The sequence below is a fragment of the Microplitis mediator genome, chromosome 6 (genome assembly GCF_029852145.1).
Source record: "Microplitis mediator isolate UGA2020A chromosome 6, iyMicMedi2.1, whole genome shotgun sequence".
Lineage (NCBI taxonomy): Eukaryota > Metazoa > Arthropoda > Insecta > Hymenoptera > Braconidae > Microplitis > Microplitis mediator.
The window spans coordinates 1,865,001-1,882,557 of NC_079974.1; the positions used below are offsets into that span (position 1 = coordinate 1,865,001).

Here is a 17,557-nt window from a genome sequence, read left to right on the forward strand (position 1 = left end):
CCGGGAGTGGGTAATTTGCGCGCCTGCTGCCTTCCTTGGATGTGGTAGCCGTTTCTCAGGCTCCCTCTCCGGAATCGAACCCTGATTCCCCGTTACCCGTTACAACCATGGTAGGCGCAGAACCTACCATCGACAGTTGATAAGGCAGACATTTGAAAGATTCGTCGTCGGTACTAGACCATACGATCAGCAGAAAGTTATTCAGAGTCACCAAAAGTAACGATGGACAAGCCACCGATTGGTTTTGATCTAATAAAAGCGTTCCTTCCATCTCTGGTCGGAACTCTGGTTTGCATGTATTAGCTCTAGAATTACCACAGTTATCCAAGTAAATGTGGGTACGATCTAAGGAACCATAACTGATTTAATGAGCCATTCGCGGTTTCACCTTAATACGGCATGTACTGAGACATGCATGGCTTAATCTTTGAGACAAGCATATGACTACTGGCAGGATCAACCAGGGAGCTTCGTTTATGTTTTATTTATAAAACACTAGAATTACTCCTCTTTCACTTAAACATACATGTTAGTCTTTAAAAAATACTAACAATTGTTAAAGTGGTGCTGTTTAAAGCATTTGCTTATTACAACACTTGAAAATTTTAAATTAACATTATTTATTCACAAAATTGAATAATAACTTTTAATTTTCAACCATCCTCTCATTTTTGTAAATATTACTCTCGCTAGATATTTTTATCAAAGCGACTTGGTTTTTATACACGTAAACGTGATATTTTATTCTTGCTCGGAAACAAGTAAGTCAATACTCAGTTTCATATTTGTATACTTTTTTACAGTTATACATAATATTATATAAACGCCGTAGCGATTTACCACATAAAGAGTCATTCAGTCATAGACATCGACCCGTGGTAGTGTTACGTTAATAGTATACAACTTGCCGTAGTCAGTATCTGTCAGCTCTTACTCGAGCCGCTTCAACTGACTACTCTTTCATACTAGTACGAGCCGGCGTCTAAAAAGATTGTAGTTGCGCACTAACTGTCAGCCGCGTGAGCGAGGGCGGATAGAACGGTAGCTCCCTGTATCTAAATTACCTGTTCGTACTTGATTATTTTTTCAATATAAAATTATTTATTTAAACACTCATATTATTATTATTATTATTATAAATTCTTTGTATTTTTTTAAATTAAGTAAATAAATAATTTTTTTGTTTTAATTATTTGACATTTTTAATTAAAAAGTCAACTACTTCTCAAATAAATTCTAATCATATTTATCAATATGTATTATATTTTATATATGTTTTATTAATATATAATAATTTTTTTTGTTATATTTTACTTGAAAATAAAAAAAATAAAAATAACCTTTATTTAAAATTTTTTCATACTTATATTATGTACTCTTATATTACCAAAGATTATTAAACTTATAGTAGACTATATTAAATTTTTTTTTAGTTTTTACAGCTAAATATCCGAAAAACGGATTAAAAATTATATAACTTTCTAATAAGTCATTTTCAACTTTGGTATCAATTTTTTAATTATATATGTGATTATAATAAGTAAATAATTTTAATTTTACTTATGTTAAACGTTGCTTTAATTAATAAAAAATTTTAACAGAATCGCATTAAAATATATAGTTTTTTTATAATAAGCCAACTGTCGATTATTTTTTTTTTTTTTCCAAAATGGTCATAGCGTTAATTAAATTTTTTTTTATTACATTGTTTCAATCTTTTAATGTTTTTTTTCATATTTATTTATTTTTTTTATTCAACGATATATATTAACTAAAAACATTGAATGACTTCAAATTCTTTTATTTAGTCTTTTTTATGAATTGAAATTCTAAACTAGTTTAAAATTTAAATTAATCGATTTTGAGTAATTAATTAATTTCAATGATATTTTTTGTTTATTAGCTTTTATTTCTGTTGCTCTAATCTTTTAAATGATCATTCGTTTCATTTTTATAAAATTTCTAGTTAGATAGAACGACTTTTTTTTTTTTTTTTTTTTTTTAGTAGTGGCTCTATTCAATTTTTTTTTTCGCAAAATAATAAAAAAACATTGATATTAATTATTTGGGCGAACCTATTTAGACAAAAAAAATTATTTAATTGATATTTCTACCTATACAATAGCTTGATAATTAATTAATTTGTTTTTTAACTATAGTAATATAAATATATGAACAATTTATATAATTATAATAAATCATTATAAATATATTTATAAAAACTTAATTTTCACTCAACAATTATTAATAATAAACTTAAAAATAAATTGTGAAAATCAAAAAAATGTCGTATTTATAAATCGTAAATATCTAAGTTATGTTGATCAAGATGTACTAAATAAACGTGAGCCAACCGTTACCTGTTGTTAAATATGTTGTTTCTAGCCTGGCAGATATAGTTTTCATGAAGTTCACTTTTTGTTGACATTTAAAGACCTGAAACTTTTTTCTCATTCATTTGACGTGTATAAGATATCCGCTACTTTTTGTAGAAAATTCACTTTTCTACAAGAACGTCCTTGTTAAAATTCGAAAAAAAATTTTCTGATAGAATAAAAATGGAAAACAATAAAAAAAAAAAATTTAATACTGAGGAAACAAAATTTTTGTTGATCTTTGAAGCCCCGTAACTTGTTCCCAGTTTGTTTGACGTACATAATGCATCAGCACTTTTTTATAGAAAATTTATTTTCTTACAAAATTATACTAGGCGAAATTCGAAAACAAATTTTTTTCATAGTCTTAATAACGAAAAACTAAAATGAAAAACTTTTGCGTGTATTTTAATCAGGAAAGGGAACCTCCCTTTGTGATTGTTCGATTTTAAAGATATCTGGCTGAAATTTTGTGAGGATTTTTTTTCATAATATAAAGTAACTTTTGAGCCTATAAGACGTTAAAAAAAATATTTGTTTTTTTTTTGGATACACTAATATGCATACACACATATATGTGTATATATATATATATATATATATATATTAGGGTGGGCCAAAAAACCGACTATTTTTTTTTTTTGCGAGTCTCTAATGAAAATTTGTTGGTTTAAGATGTCTTAAGAAGTCTCTCCAAAAATCAGATCTATAAAAAATTTTCAAGAGGTCGCTCACGAATTTTGAAAATATCAAAAATGATTGGAATTCGGATTTTTTGTATCTGAATTTTATCTTCCTCGTGGCAGCAATATTTTATATCTATAAAATGATGACTATGCTGAAAATTTCAGCCCAATATTTAAATATTTAAACGGCGCTTAAGAATTTTGAATATTAACTGATAATATGTAACTAATACTTTGAATTAGTTTTTATATTTTTTTATCACTCAATTATTGTCATTTCACTTAAATATAACTTTTGCATAACCGAAAATATACAGGACAGTCTTAAACAATAAAATTGGGTAAGTTTTGAATAAGCAAAAATACCTAAAAATTGAATTAAAAAATAAAAAAGTATGTAAATAACTTATTATTTCTATTTCTCGGGTTGTATTTTCATTCATTATGATACAAATTGATGGTAAAAAAATTGAGAAGGTTTATAATTAATATTCAAGAGTCGCTCGAAAACGTCCAAGAGACAGTATTCGGAACCATTCAAAATTCTTGAGCGACGTTTAAATATTTTAATTTTGAGCTGAAATTTTCAGGGTAGTCATGATTTCATAAATTTAAACTATAGCTGTCACGAGAAAGAAGATATTTAGAACAAAAAATCAAAATTTCGATCATTTTTGATATTTTCAAAATTCGTGAGCGACCTCTTGAAAATTTTTTATCGGGCTGATTTTTGGAGAGGCGTCTTAAAACATCTTAAACCAACATATTTTCATTAAAGACTCGAAAAAAAAAAAAATAATCGGTTTTTTTGGGTCACCCTAATATATATATATATATATATATATATATATATATATATATATATATATATATATATATATATTCTAACAGATCCCGTCCGCTTCGAGGGCAATAAAGTTGTAGTACTTATATAAATTATGTATATACATAAAAAAAAAATTATTTGAAATAGAAAAATAAAAAAAAGGCTACCATTTTTTATGACTTAATTAATAATTATTAATATTTTTATAATAGATTTATTATTGTTAATCTTATATATTCACTCAATAATATACTATATTTGTTCAATTTTTATGTTTAAATGGAATCGTTAATTGTTCGTCAATTATCGGCCTCACTTCTCTAAATGCTTTCAACTTATCTGCTAAAGATATGATTGATACCCCAACTGTTTCCCTGAGTATTCCGGTTGATAGTTAAAGTTTTACTGTTGCAGTACATGAAATTTATATAATTAAATTAATTATCGGTCAATTATTTGTAAAATTTTTCGGTCAGATATTTTTTTCAAAAACTACACTTAACCAAAAAATTGAAGGAACAAAAACGTTTTACACATTTTTTTAATGATTTTCGGGAGGTTGTATTTTCGTGAAAAATGGGCGTATCGAAAAAATAAAATGCAAATAGAAACTTGAAAACTCTAGTTTAAAGATCTTCCAGTAAAATAATTTTTCTAGCGACGGTTATTGCGGAATCATAAGAAATAGCTCGAGACAACATTTTTCTGTATCTTTTGGTTTCGTTTTTCGGGTCCACGGGGCCGGGAAAATTTTTTTTGAAAAAACCAATTCATGGCTCACTTAGCAAATTTATTCAGCTACAATTTACTGTTTTTTCGTTCCTTTGTACGACAAGTTGCTGCTGAGTAAATTTCAAAAATCAATATTAATCATACAAATAAATATTAAAATTTCAGATTATTTCCTTTTCACATTCAGCAGTCGACATTTTATGCAAAATTTTTTTAACTCTGCTACGACAGCTACAACACATTGGTTTGCAACGTTTTCAACATAAATGTTTTATCTTATAAATAAATATTTTAATGATTCTTATTCATTTTACTTTTATATTTTATCAATCAATAAAAGTTTGTATTAAATATTCAAATTTAAAAAAAAATTGAATGAAGATAATATATATTAGTTATTCTTTATCTAGTCTCCATTAAATTTATTTCCAATTATATTACCCAAATATCTTTTTTTCTACATATATTATTAACTATATTCAATTAACAAATAATGGTATAAATTATATTACAATAAAAACATAAACATTGTAAAAATATTAATTATAATATATTTAAAGTTATTTCATTTTTATTATTTATTAGATTTTCTTTGTAACCAAATTTATTTTAAGAGTTCAATCAAGACTAATGCATTGTTATAATTATTAAAAACATTTTGTTGACATTATTTGTCGGTAACTAATCATACTTAACAGTCACAATTAGAATTAAATTACAAATTTACCAGTCAATTAATAATCAAATAAAAAATAAAACCTAGTGTTATTATATTCACAAAACTTGAAATGACTTTGTAAACTGCTATAGTACCTTAACTAGGTTTTGAGCACTGTTAGTTATGACATTTGCTTGATGTCCAATTAACCGAACTGAAATTTATTGTACGCTATTATCAATTATATTATGCACTACGTTTCTCTTGTTTCAAATGAATAAAAATTCTTTTATGTTCCAAAAATCTTTATTTAATCAAACTCTGTTGTATTCCAATTTTTATTATTGAAATGACCCGCATGGAAAAGCTATATATTGTTAACAGTATATAAAAAAATATATGGCGAATATGTGATAAATATATAGCGGCAAAAATATCTATATTGAAAAATATATGTTTTTTTACATATATTGGATTATATATTTATCATAATATATTTACTCGTATATAATGTTTTGTATTTTTTTATATATATTATCTCATATAATGCTCAATATATTCTTATCATATATGGATAGTATATATATAATTTATAAGTATAATATAATAAACTTGATATATATATCCATATATTTTGACTCATATAATTAGTGGTATATGGTCTCTATATAATTGATTATATATGAAAGAATTTATATGATTAAATATATGGTTCACGGTATATTGGAATTATATTTTTCCAGTATATTAAAACTTATATTTTTCGCAATATATTGAAAATTTTATTTTTTAATATACTTTTTTAATTTCTACACAATTCCACAAAAAAAAGTCAAATTTATTCTTTTTTCTCCTTCTTTTCATTGACCTTATATTTACTGGCAATAACCTAAGAAAAGTAAAAAAAGTGCCATATATTTTACAATATATTGGAAACCATATATTTTGCAATATATTGGAAAACATATATAAAAAATACTATATATTAATTAATATATCTCTTCAATATAATATATCAATATAAAAAGATATATTAAAATATATATGTAAAACATACATACAAAGTCATATATTGATAATATATTCTAGCAGTATATTTTTTTTCAATATATTATCATATATTAATACGGCAAAAATATAAATATTATTTTATATATTGTACAATATATCACATTATAATATTCATATATTCTATCATATATGTTTTCACATATAAAGTTTTTTCATGCGGGGAGTACTACTTTAACATTAGTTTAATCGCTTTTTACTCTCTAAATATGAATAAGTAAAATAAGTGAATATTGAACTTCCCGCACGGAGAGAATAATATTCTCAGAATAACCATCCAATGTATCTTCAAATGACGTATCATCAGAATAACAATTTGTATACCTTATTTAAGAATACTCACATGTTAATTAATAATCTGTTGTATCATTAAAGTAAAGATATGTTTTTAGATTAGGATAAATATTCATTTATTCAATTTAAAAATACGACAAATAGCCTTTGTATACATATAAAGTTTCATGGATATAAGTATTTGTTTTGCCAGCGTGAGGATCCATATTGCCAAACCCATACTAAGTCGCCGAGCTTCGAAATTTTCCCAAAGATCGGCCGATTCCTGGTTTGCAATGATTGGCCAATAAATGGTTAACTATACTAGCCCGTGTATGGTAAATCATTGGCAGCCGTCTTTTTGTTTATAAAAACGGCGCACAATTATCCGCTGTTCGTTTGCCAACGGTTTGATCGAGTGCTCTTGATACCAAGCTTTGGCCGATGATTGATTGCCAGGATTGGCCAATGCTTGTGACTGCCATGCTTGGCATACTGTTATCATCCGATATTTAGCCGATTTTCGGCCGATGCTTGAAAATTGGTAGCAATTCACGACCCAGTAATGGGCCGATTCTTTTTTTTTTGTATGGGAATTGGCTATACCAAGCATCGTTCTCGGTTACCGGCTGCTTAAATATGAAGTTTGCAGAATAGTCATGAGAGAGATTTATAAAACGCCTAAAATAAGAATACCATCGTCATTTTGACGATTCACTGTGAGGAAACTGTATAGTTGAGTTGGCTGTATGGCGTATCATTTAGTAAGATAAGTAAACAGAGTATAGCCAGAATAGCGATACGTATACTTACTCTGACGATATCATTCTCTTCGTGAATGCGGAAATGTATTTCTGTATTGATTATGAAATTTGTGAAATTTCTTTAAAATAACTGTAAAAAAATTAAATTACTCTAGCAGACCTGAGTTACCGTAAATTCACGGTATTTTTACCGTAAATCTACCGTAAAATACCGTAAAATTCGAGTAGATTTACCGTAAATTACGGTAAATCCACCGTAATTTACGGTAAATCGGTACTTTACGGTGGATTACCGTAAATTACGGCAGGTATACCGTAAATTTACCGTCGAATACGATAAATCTACCGTAAAAAAAATTCTGGTGGATTACCGAATTATCGTAATTTACGGTGGATTACCGTATTTCCGTATTTTACGGTAAACCCACCGTAAATTACGGTAAAACCACCGTAATTTACGGTAAATCGGTATTTTACGGTGGATTACCGTAATTTACGGCGGGTTTACCGTAATTTACCGTAATTTGGATCCGTTAGGGTATACTGTACATTTTTATATAAAATGACGTAAAATAAAACTTCTTGACATTTATAATTCTATAGTAACTCATCTTTATTTTTTGAGTATGATCGAACATTGCAATCTTAAATTATTAATCATTTCTGTCGGTTACGTAACAATTGATCCAAAGACATATGATCTGCGACATTTGATCCGATGACATTGGATCCGCGAGACATTCGATCCACACGACATTATATCCACGGACAAATAATCCTTAAGACAATTCATCCAAAGATACCTCATACATGTAAATCAACAATCGACAAAATTTCTTGAATATATAAACTTAAATATATAAACCTATACGCTTGAAATAGTACGGTGATTTTCTTTCAGGGGTTTTGTTTGCGTGGACATATAAAATATATAAACCCATGCACTTGCAATAATACTGTACCATTTCAAAGAAAATCAGACGATGATACGTATCCAAATCAGACTATTACTTATTAGAAAATTTTCGGAATTAAAATATTTGAAAGAGTTAATGGTAATCTTATACACCATAATTGTCATTTGGATCAATTAGTGTAAGGATAAATTATCGGCAGATCAATTATCCACGGATTAAATGTTGCGGATGTTTTGTCACGGATCATTTGTCGTCGGATTATCGTCCGTGTCACTATTTTTGTCACTATCACAATTGATACAAACATATAGATTAGACTAACATTTTGTACACATTTATTACATTTAGCGCGCCTTACTGAACTAGCCCTATGTGAGGCAACAAAGTAAAAGATAAGTTATAAAAATTCGATAAGAATTAAAAATAAATAACCATGTACGATCGAAAAAGCAATAATTACGTTAACTCTGAATACTTACGTGATTACGAAAAAGTATTTTTATACGAGTATAGGAGAACAATTCTGGAGATCTGTTTTTTTTTTTCGACGCAGAAAAAAAACAAAGTGTTCTGTTAGCTAGTCTGAGGACTGGATGGCAATTGATAGTCGCGCAATGTGTTTTCCACTTGTAAATTTTTCTTTTCACCATTTAAATCTTTGTTGTAAGTAGCTTAGTTTTCGAGATGTCGAGATTTGTCTACTTTATAAAATTTATACTTTATATTATTTTTCCGAAATTAAAATATTAATTATTTATGGATTTCTTCGTTCTTCTTAATTCGTTAATTATTTCATCTATTGTACTAGTAGTAAAATATTTTGTGTGATCAGTTTCAGGTCTTTGACGTGGTTTCTTAAATGTAGAATGCTTGAATTGACGATTAATAAAATGTTTCAATGATTTAACAGCCCCATCAAAATCATCTGAGTATAACTAAAAAAAACAATAAGTTAAATGAATAAAAAAAATGTTTATGGAACTCGTGCTCAAAGAAAATTTTGCTAACTGACTGAAGTCAGCCTCATAAAATATTATACTAAAATTCAATTCTTTTTGATTTGTCGAAAGTGTGATTTAACATTTCAGACATTCTATGATAAACCGACCACTTTCGAACCTGATTTCCTTCGATTTAGTTGAAAATTTATTTCATTCTCTCTCCCAAAAACGTTTTTCAGAATTTTTAAAAATTTTTTTATCTGACCATAAAAAAGTTATGAATTTTTTACTAACGAGGTTCTTTTCGAATAAGCTATAATTTTTTCAAAATCAATTTGTCAGGGCGTTTGTTTTATTTCCAAGTTTTTGTTTTTTTTAAATGTACTGTTTGAAAAAAAAAAAAATAGAAAAAATTTTTCAAAGTTGTCATATTTTTTCAATTTTGCGCTAAGAAATTTGAAAATTTTCAAAAATTCGGAAAGTTATTGGTTTCGGTCCGATTTTTGAAAATCGAATTTCTATCAGATCTTGACGTTTTGAGGTCCTAGAAAGCTATTCTGACTAATTTCAAGATCATGTCCGAGTGTATGTATGTGTGTACGTACGTACATACGTATGTAAATATCTGTGACTTCCGTCTCAGGAAATAAAGAGACTCTGGTCGAAATGGGACTTGGAATGGGGCCCTCCATAGTACCAGACTTCCAGTTTTGGTCAACCTGCTTGCGTCGGATTAGTGGTGGGGTGCAAGTTCTGCCCATACTCTATGTAAAGGGCTTCCTCCACTTGTTTCTTTCGGGTTCCCAACAAGCAATTATCCGCTTGTTCGTCCCCTGCTAGATTTTCTACTTTCCCCGAGCAAGAGACACTCTAATTATTCAAGCCAAATCACAGTAGGAAGAAGCTCGGGGGAGGTTCCGGTAGGTTACGTTCAGAGATATTCCAAAAATAAATTTTTTTTAAAAATGTTTTTTTCTGGATAACTTTAGGAAACCATATAAAAATCCACCGGAAAACGCCATTTGGGAATCTAAGCTGGATTGCCACGTAAATTTTTTCGACAGGGAATGTACTACATAATTATAATAAAGTTAATTTGAAATTAAATACCACTAATGAATAAAATCCTGGGTTATTTAAATGTTGGTCAAGATATATTTGTCTTGATTTTATAATACTCTCAACATATTCATTCATAAGGTTCTTAGGATCTTTGATATTATCATAGGTTTGTAATGATCTATCGAACGAATTATCAATGGACTTGAATTTTTCTCCAGATAATAATTTACCAGCTTTTTTTTGAGAATATTCTTGACTTGGCATTCTGATTCGTTTCTATTTTAATTTTTTATGAACAATTATAATCTTTAGATTTTTCCATTAAATTCATTGAGCAAACAACTAAATTTTATAGTAAATATTAAAAAACGTAAACTTATTAATATTTTCAACTTACGGTCGAATTTGATAAGTCATCTGTAGATGAACTTTGATGTAAACTTTTTTGAAAAGATTGTGGATTAATAATTGTAATATATTTTTTTTTTGTTGATAATTTATATGATATTGTCGTTAACTTTTGTAACATTGATTCATTTTGGGATATTACATTCTGTATCACGCTTTTTGAATTGTGAGATTGTATGTCCATTGAATGGGAAGGTATATCGATTCTAGTAATAATGTCATCGATAAGACTCGATATGATATTATTTTTATTGGCTGTCGAATATGCATTGCTAACATGTTTCTGTTTGTTAGCTGTCAACGCCCATAAATTTTCAATACTGTCTTTAATCCATTCAAAAATACGAAATTTATCTTCAATCCATTGTCGATGAATCTCCTCATTTTTAGTAAGGACCAGTATTAGTTTAACTTGTGGATATCGAACTTTCATTTGTATTGCTGCTAACAAATCCATTTGTGTAATGCCAATTTTGTTTTCTTTTTTTAATTCAGCAATTTCATTTCTATCTACAAAAATTTATGATAGGTTGTATTTATGTAGACTATTCAAAAAAATAATACACGGAAAGAAAATTATGGAAACTGTTCCCATAATTTTTTGAAATTTTTTCCTATACCAAAATAGGAATTACGACCATAAATTATGGAAGCAGTTCCTATAATTAGAGGAATGTTTCCCATAATTATAGGAATAGTTCCTATAATTATGGGAATAATACCCATAACGTTATGGGAATGGTTCCTCTAATTATAGGAATGGTTCCTATAATTTGTAGGAATACTTTCTATAATATTATGGTAATCATTCCCATAATATATGGGAACTATTCCTATAAATTATAGAAACCATTCCCATAAATTATAGGGACCATTCCCATACCATTATGGCAATGGTTCCCATACCATTATGGGAATGGTTCCCATACTATCATGAAAAAATTAATTTAAAAAAATGTGTGGAAATCACTTCTATAATACACAGAAATATTATTAAACATAAAAACAAAAATTCAAACATTGAAAAAAAAATTTGTATTTGACAAAAACATTAAAATTTTTAACAAAATTTTTTTTTTTTTAATAAATGTAGCGTCGAAGACACTTTATTTGAATCTCTCCATATCATGAGGGAAATTTCTACACTATTTTGCAAAAAAAAATTTTTATGATATTATGGGAATGGTCCCCATAACATTATAGGAATAGTTCCCATAATATTACAGGAATAATTCCCATACCATTATGGGAATAGTTCTCATAATAGTATGGGAATCATTCCCATACTATTATGGGAATGATTCCAATAATGATATGGGAATAGTTCCCATAATATTATGGGAATGGTTCCCATATTGGTATAGGAACTACTCCCATTATGGGAATGATTCTCATACCATTATGGGAATGATTCCCATACCATTATGGTTCTGATTCCAATAATGATATGGGAATAGTTTCCATAATATTATGGGAATGGTTCCCATATTGGTATAGATAATACTCCCAGACCGTTATGGGAATGGTTCCCATAATAGTATAGGAATTTTAACCATACTATTATAGGAATGGATCCCATAATATATGGGAAGCATCCCTATAATAGTATGGGTACAATTCCTATAGCATGATGGGAACTATTCCCATAATGCATAGCAAAACTTCCCATAATTTTCTTTCCGTGTAGCATAATGAAAATTTCCAGCATTTCTTAGTATTTTAGGAACCCTGGTGTTCCTAAAATACTGTAAAATATCACATTGTAGGTGAATTTACGGCAAAATACAGCAATTTACTGAATCGCCGTTGTTTTCTGCCCTACTATCGTATTTTTTGATACTGCTACGGCATTTTACTAATGTGACTTTCTCAAAAATAGATTATTATACAACTATAATGGCTTTGAAATCGATTAAATTTGTATGTTGAATCGACACCTTTCACTGGATTTATCATATTCTTGAAAAGTGTTGTAATAGTAACTTACGGAATCCATAACTATCACCTACAAGTTCTTCAATTGTTAAAAACTCTCCATTTCGAGCTATACTATTGAATTCTTCTCTGTCAACGAAATGATAGGCTTTCTTCTCATTGTCATGAGTAGAAATTTTTCTTGTTGTATGGCTACGACAGTATTTCATCTATAAAATAATGTGACATTGTTATGGAATACTATTTCAAAACCGCATTATATCCCTAATTAAGTAATACGATTCCACTCTGATTAAAAGAAACGATTCAAAACGATTTGCAATGTAAAATGCCCATTAGAAGGGCGATTCAAAAGTATTCAACGTATTCAAAAGCATTAAAAAGTATTTAAAATTTTTTTTTTCTATTCGTTTTAAATCGTTTCTTTTAATAAGGGCAATTATGTTGAATTTGAATTCTACTAAATACTTCGAATTATTTTTAAGTCTACCTCTTTTAGACTTTTAACACAACAAAAATAAGTCATTTCGAATCGTTTTGTTTAATGAGGAATTAGGAAGTAAATTATTGATAAACTTTGTCGAGTTTAAATGATTACGTTAAAAAAAAATGATAATACGCGGGAAGTTCTTAAAAAATAGTAAACTGGAATCACACGGAGAAAAATGTTGGTTCAAAACCTACTAATTTTTATTATGCTGTCGACGAAACTTGAAACAGGAAGGGAAGCATCCAAAAAATTATTATGCCGCATCACAATTATTATAATGTATGGAAGTAATTTTTATTAAATCTTATCGATAAGTGTCTCGCGCGTAGTAAGTATTATGATACAGCATAATAATTTTTCATATGAGCATAATAATTTTTTGGATGCTTCCCTTCCTGTTTCAAGTTTCGTCGACAGCATAATAAAAATTAGTAGGTTTTGAACCACCATTTTTCTCCGTGCATGATCTTACTTTATTAAATTTTTCTGATGATATATGCAGACCTAATGCTAATTTTTTTACAGCCGATGGTCCATTAAGTATTATCAAAGGTGGGTTCTGTTCGTCATAAGAAATAATACTGTTATCAATTTTCGGTACATTCAATTGCTCTAATAAAGTAAGTTGAGTAAGCCCACGGGATGCTAATAATTTTATCGGTGGATTGAATGTAATAGCTGCTGAAACCTATAAAAAACATATCAATAAATTAAGTACTCATATAACAAATTTCATCACAAGTTACTGGTCAAGGCATGGATCACAAGAATCTTTTGATAAATACTACATGGATTTGCCCAAAATAACGTACACAGGACAATCTTGTAGTAATCTTATACTATTTTTGTGAAAGTATTTTACGGAAGGCCCCTAGGGTCTACATCTTTATATAATACCTATCAATCTGACACAAGGTATTAAGGAGGGGGAGGGTAGGGTTTTAAAATTATTTAAAAAAAATTTTTTTTTAATTTTTTTTTCTGAATGAACAATATGTCAAGAATATTGTGTACAAATTTTAAATTAATCCGAGTAAAACTAACGGATTTACAGCGTTTCAAATGACCGGCCGTGATACCTGATTTTTATACCTGCCCGACCTGCCCCTACATACCCCTAGTAGAAATCAGCTGCAATTTTCTTTGTTCTTCCGAATCCCTTTCTCCGGCTGTGTGTCTTTCAAAGGATGTAAACTGATAACTCAATATAAGTATAAAAATTCATATTCTTTGATTGATAGTTTATTTCAAATTTTCACGAATAAAAAACTTTAAATAAATTTTCCCGAAAACGTTATTTTTAAAGTCCGTGAACATCATAACTCAAAATGTACTGAACCGATCCCTTTGAAAATTTGAACATTACTTCTTCAGATAAATCAACAGGTAACTACGAAGAGTTTTTTTTTGTTTTTCATTTTTTTCTATTTTTTAATAAAAAATTAACGGCGAATTTTTGAGCTAAAATCGCGTTTTTAACTTCCAAGTGCTGCAAAAAATCGAAAAAAAAAATTAAAAAAAAAAAAACTCTTCGTGGTTACCTCGAGAAATACATCAACTTTAAAATGCATATCAATTTTTTTTTTCCGATGATCCGGTAACGAGTTATGATGTTCACCGCAAAACGACTTTTTTTCGAGGCGCCTCCGGAGATTCAACGTCACCAGCTTATTAATCAATATTTTTCGTTGAAAATTTTTTCTGATATTCTTTAAAAGTTGTACAATAATATGTGATTAAGTTTAATGAAATTATATTACTCATCTCGCCGGGAAAAAATCACAAAGATATGCTTTTTTTCGCCTTTAAAACCCTACCTCCCCCTTAATGCAAGATACTAAGACAAGATTGTTGTAGGGCTTGCACATGATATTGTACAAAAGAACATTACTGATATCTTGCTCAAGATGTCTTAGTAAAGTTATTTATGCGTATCTTGAGCGAGTCTTGCACTAAAAATTACTTGCGGATACTAACGCGTACCCGCTCAAAAAGTTTCATATTACGCACTATCTATATATCTCACTTTTATCTCGATCACTCTATCTCAAGATCCTGTATCATATGCCAATGGAGGGGATAAAATGACAGATACAGAGGTAAGATAGATAATGTAATATCACTTCTTGAGCAGATCTGGCGCAAGACATGCGTTAGTACCCAACTAACACATGCTTGAGCAATATTCTGGTGCCAGTGCCTTGAGCAAAACCCCTAGACACTAGAGTATTTTTCTACGCATGGGTCTTGCGCAAGATCATGTAGCAAGAAATCGTCATAAAGACTTGTGCATGACTTGCTCAAAGCATTGTACACAAAAATATTGAAGATATCTTAGATACGGTGCAGTTAAAAAGTTTCTGGCGCATTTCTTGCACCAGTAACTTACGGCATGGCTTGCTCATGATCTGCTCAAGACTCGAGGTCAATTTTGGGCCTCAAGCAGATCTTGAGCAAGCCATACGCAACTATTTACAACTATAGTCTTCCTCCAGAATTGAGTTATAATCTGACACGAATTTCTTATGTAAGGCTTGCACTCGACTTGCTATTGAAATCTAGCCACAAGTATCTGCAGCAAGACACATAGGTAGGAAAAGACACTAACATTAATCAAATTTGAGACCAGTCTTGCTTAAGACTTGAATAAGATTGTTATATGGGTATATGCAAGTAATTTCTAGTGCAAAATTAACTTAAGTTACGTCATAGTACCAACTCACCATGAGCAAGATTACTTCAATATTCTTGCTCATTATTTAGGTATGACATAACACAAAGATTATTTTTTTAAGTTTTGCACAAGTCTTGCAATTTAAAATATTTTACTCGTGTCTGCAGCAAGATCCGTAGTTATATAAAGACGTAGACAACTAGTGCACTGGTGACCAGGCTTGATCACTATTGCTAAAAGATTGTTGTATGGGTAGATTGGTAAAAATAATTTTATCATCAAGTTTGCATTGAATATCGTACCCTTTCTGAATCTGTTACTTCGATCCTATCAATAAAAATTACACTAGGCATTGAAAATATAACAACTTCTTTGTAGTTTGGCCACTTAGTACACGGATTATCTCTCAAGTCTATTTCATAGACTAAACTACTTAAATGAGATATTTCCATTAAGTCTACTATTTTGTTGGACTTCAAATCAACAAGACGTAAACAATATATGTTTCGGAAAAATTTCAAAGATGATATATTATTATGACTAATTAATAAGATTTTTAAATTTATGAATGCATTCTTTCTTTTATCTAAATCAGTAAATATAAATTTTTTCACACAATTAAACTCTAAATTCAATTCTTGAATATTCAAGTACTCCAAGTTTTGTACATACTCAATTGCATTGTACGAGAGATTTAAATATTTTAAATATCTAAGAAAATAAAAAAGTTTAAATACTTTTAGTTACAAATAATGGTATTAATACAAAAAAATACCTAAGATTATGCAGTTTTGGAATTTTCTTAATAAAGTTATGCGAAAGATCTAAACTGATAATACTCCAGAAACTTTCTAAACTTTTCATCGATGTAACATTATTGTGTGATAAATTTAAATAAGTTAAATATCGTGGTGGTCTGAACTTCGAAATGTCTTCAAGGTTGTTGTGTGATGCGTTTAAATATAGAAGATAAGGGATTTCACTTAATGGTGATAGATCTGTTAAATTGTTGTGCGTTAGATCTATATATTGTAGATAATGATATTTTCGAAGAGCAGCGATGTTTATCAAATTCTGTCGGATTACAAAGTAATCGTTATTAAATCAATATCTGATACGCTCCACATCGATAAATTCTATAGTCAAAATTTGAAAGTAAAATTATATGTTACCAATTTTGTTAAATCACATTTAGTTGTAACATAACGATGGGTTGTAGGTATTGTCAAAAAACTGGAATACGCTCCAATTATTTGATCAGACAAAATTCCTCGGCCTCCACATTCATTTATATCCATTGATGACAACTTTGATATTTTGATTATTGGGGCATTATATTCATCCCATAGATAACTATCGAGCGCATAACAACTCCATTTGTTTTGCAATGTGTGTTGCATTCTGTTTTCTCTCGTCAGTTTTGTAGAGAATTTTAATCGACACGGTTAAATAGATTTTACATACTTTAATATTTAAAACAAAAGAATATCGAATGTCAAAACATATGGCGTGTTCAGCTGCTTGCTCTGGGCCGCTCAGAGCATGCTCGAAGAGTTCGAAAGTGAACGAAATTTACCGAGCACAATATAAATATTTATATAATGTATACATATATGTTTCTTTTTTCAATTGAATATCACATTTTTTATTTACGAATTACATTTAATTAAAAATCTTTTAGTAACATCAATTTTTTTTCAATTTTTAAATTAGAATATGTAACATGTGGATGCTTTTAGTCGAAACCC

General features: G+C 28.9%; 1 protein-coding gene and 1 non-coding gene across 2 annotated transcripts in view; both read right to left on the minus strand.

Moving 5' to 3' along the window:
- LOC130670670 (small subunit ribosomal RNA) overlaps positions 1-467 on the minus strand; it is a 1,910-nt gene extending 1,443 nt beyond the window's left edge. Inside the window, exon 1 of the ribosomal RNA XR_008990391.1 lies at positions 1-467. This exon is cut by the window's left edge and continues 1,443 nt beyond it. This is a non-coding gene — a ribosomal RNA (small subunit ribosomal RNA).
- A 7,503-nt stretch (positions 468-7,970) lies between these two features.
- Positions 7,971-17,248, minus strand: LOC130669738 (leucine-rich repeat and guanylate kinase domain-containing protein-like). Its single transcript, XM_057472782.1, has 8 exons — positions 16,982-17,248; positions 16,585-16,883; positions 16,112-16,520; positions 13,608-13,823; positions 12,698-12,854; positions 10,700-11,220; positions 10,351-10,578; positions 7,971-9,234 (listed from the first exon to the last, which is right to left on the minus strand). Exons 1-8 carry the CDS (start codon positions 17,207-17,209, stop codon positions 9,046-9,048), a joined length of 2,247 nt encoding a protein of 748 aa, XP_057328765.1. The 5' UTR covers positions 17,210-17,248; the 3' UTR covers positions 7,971-9,045.
- Positions 17,249-17,557: the final 309 nt, after the last annotated feature.

Coding starts and splice junctions, on each gene's coding strand:
- LOC130669738 (XM_057472782.1), bottom strand. CDS start 17,209: ATGCAACACACATTGCAAAACAAATGGAGTTGTTATGCGCTCGATAGT. Junction 12,855..13,607: donor CATCAGAAAAATTTAATAAA/GTAAGATCATGC, acceptor ATTATTTTATAG/ATGAAATACTGTCGTAGCCA. Junction 11,221..12,697: donor AGGTGATAGTTATGGATTCC/GTAAGTTACTAT, acceptor AAATTTTTGTAG/ATAGAAATGAAATTGCTGAA.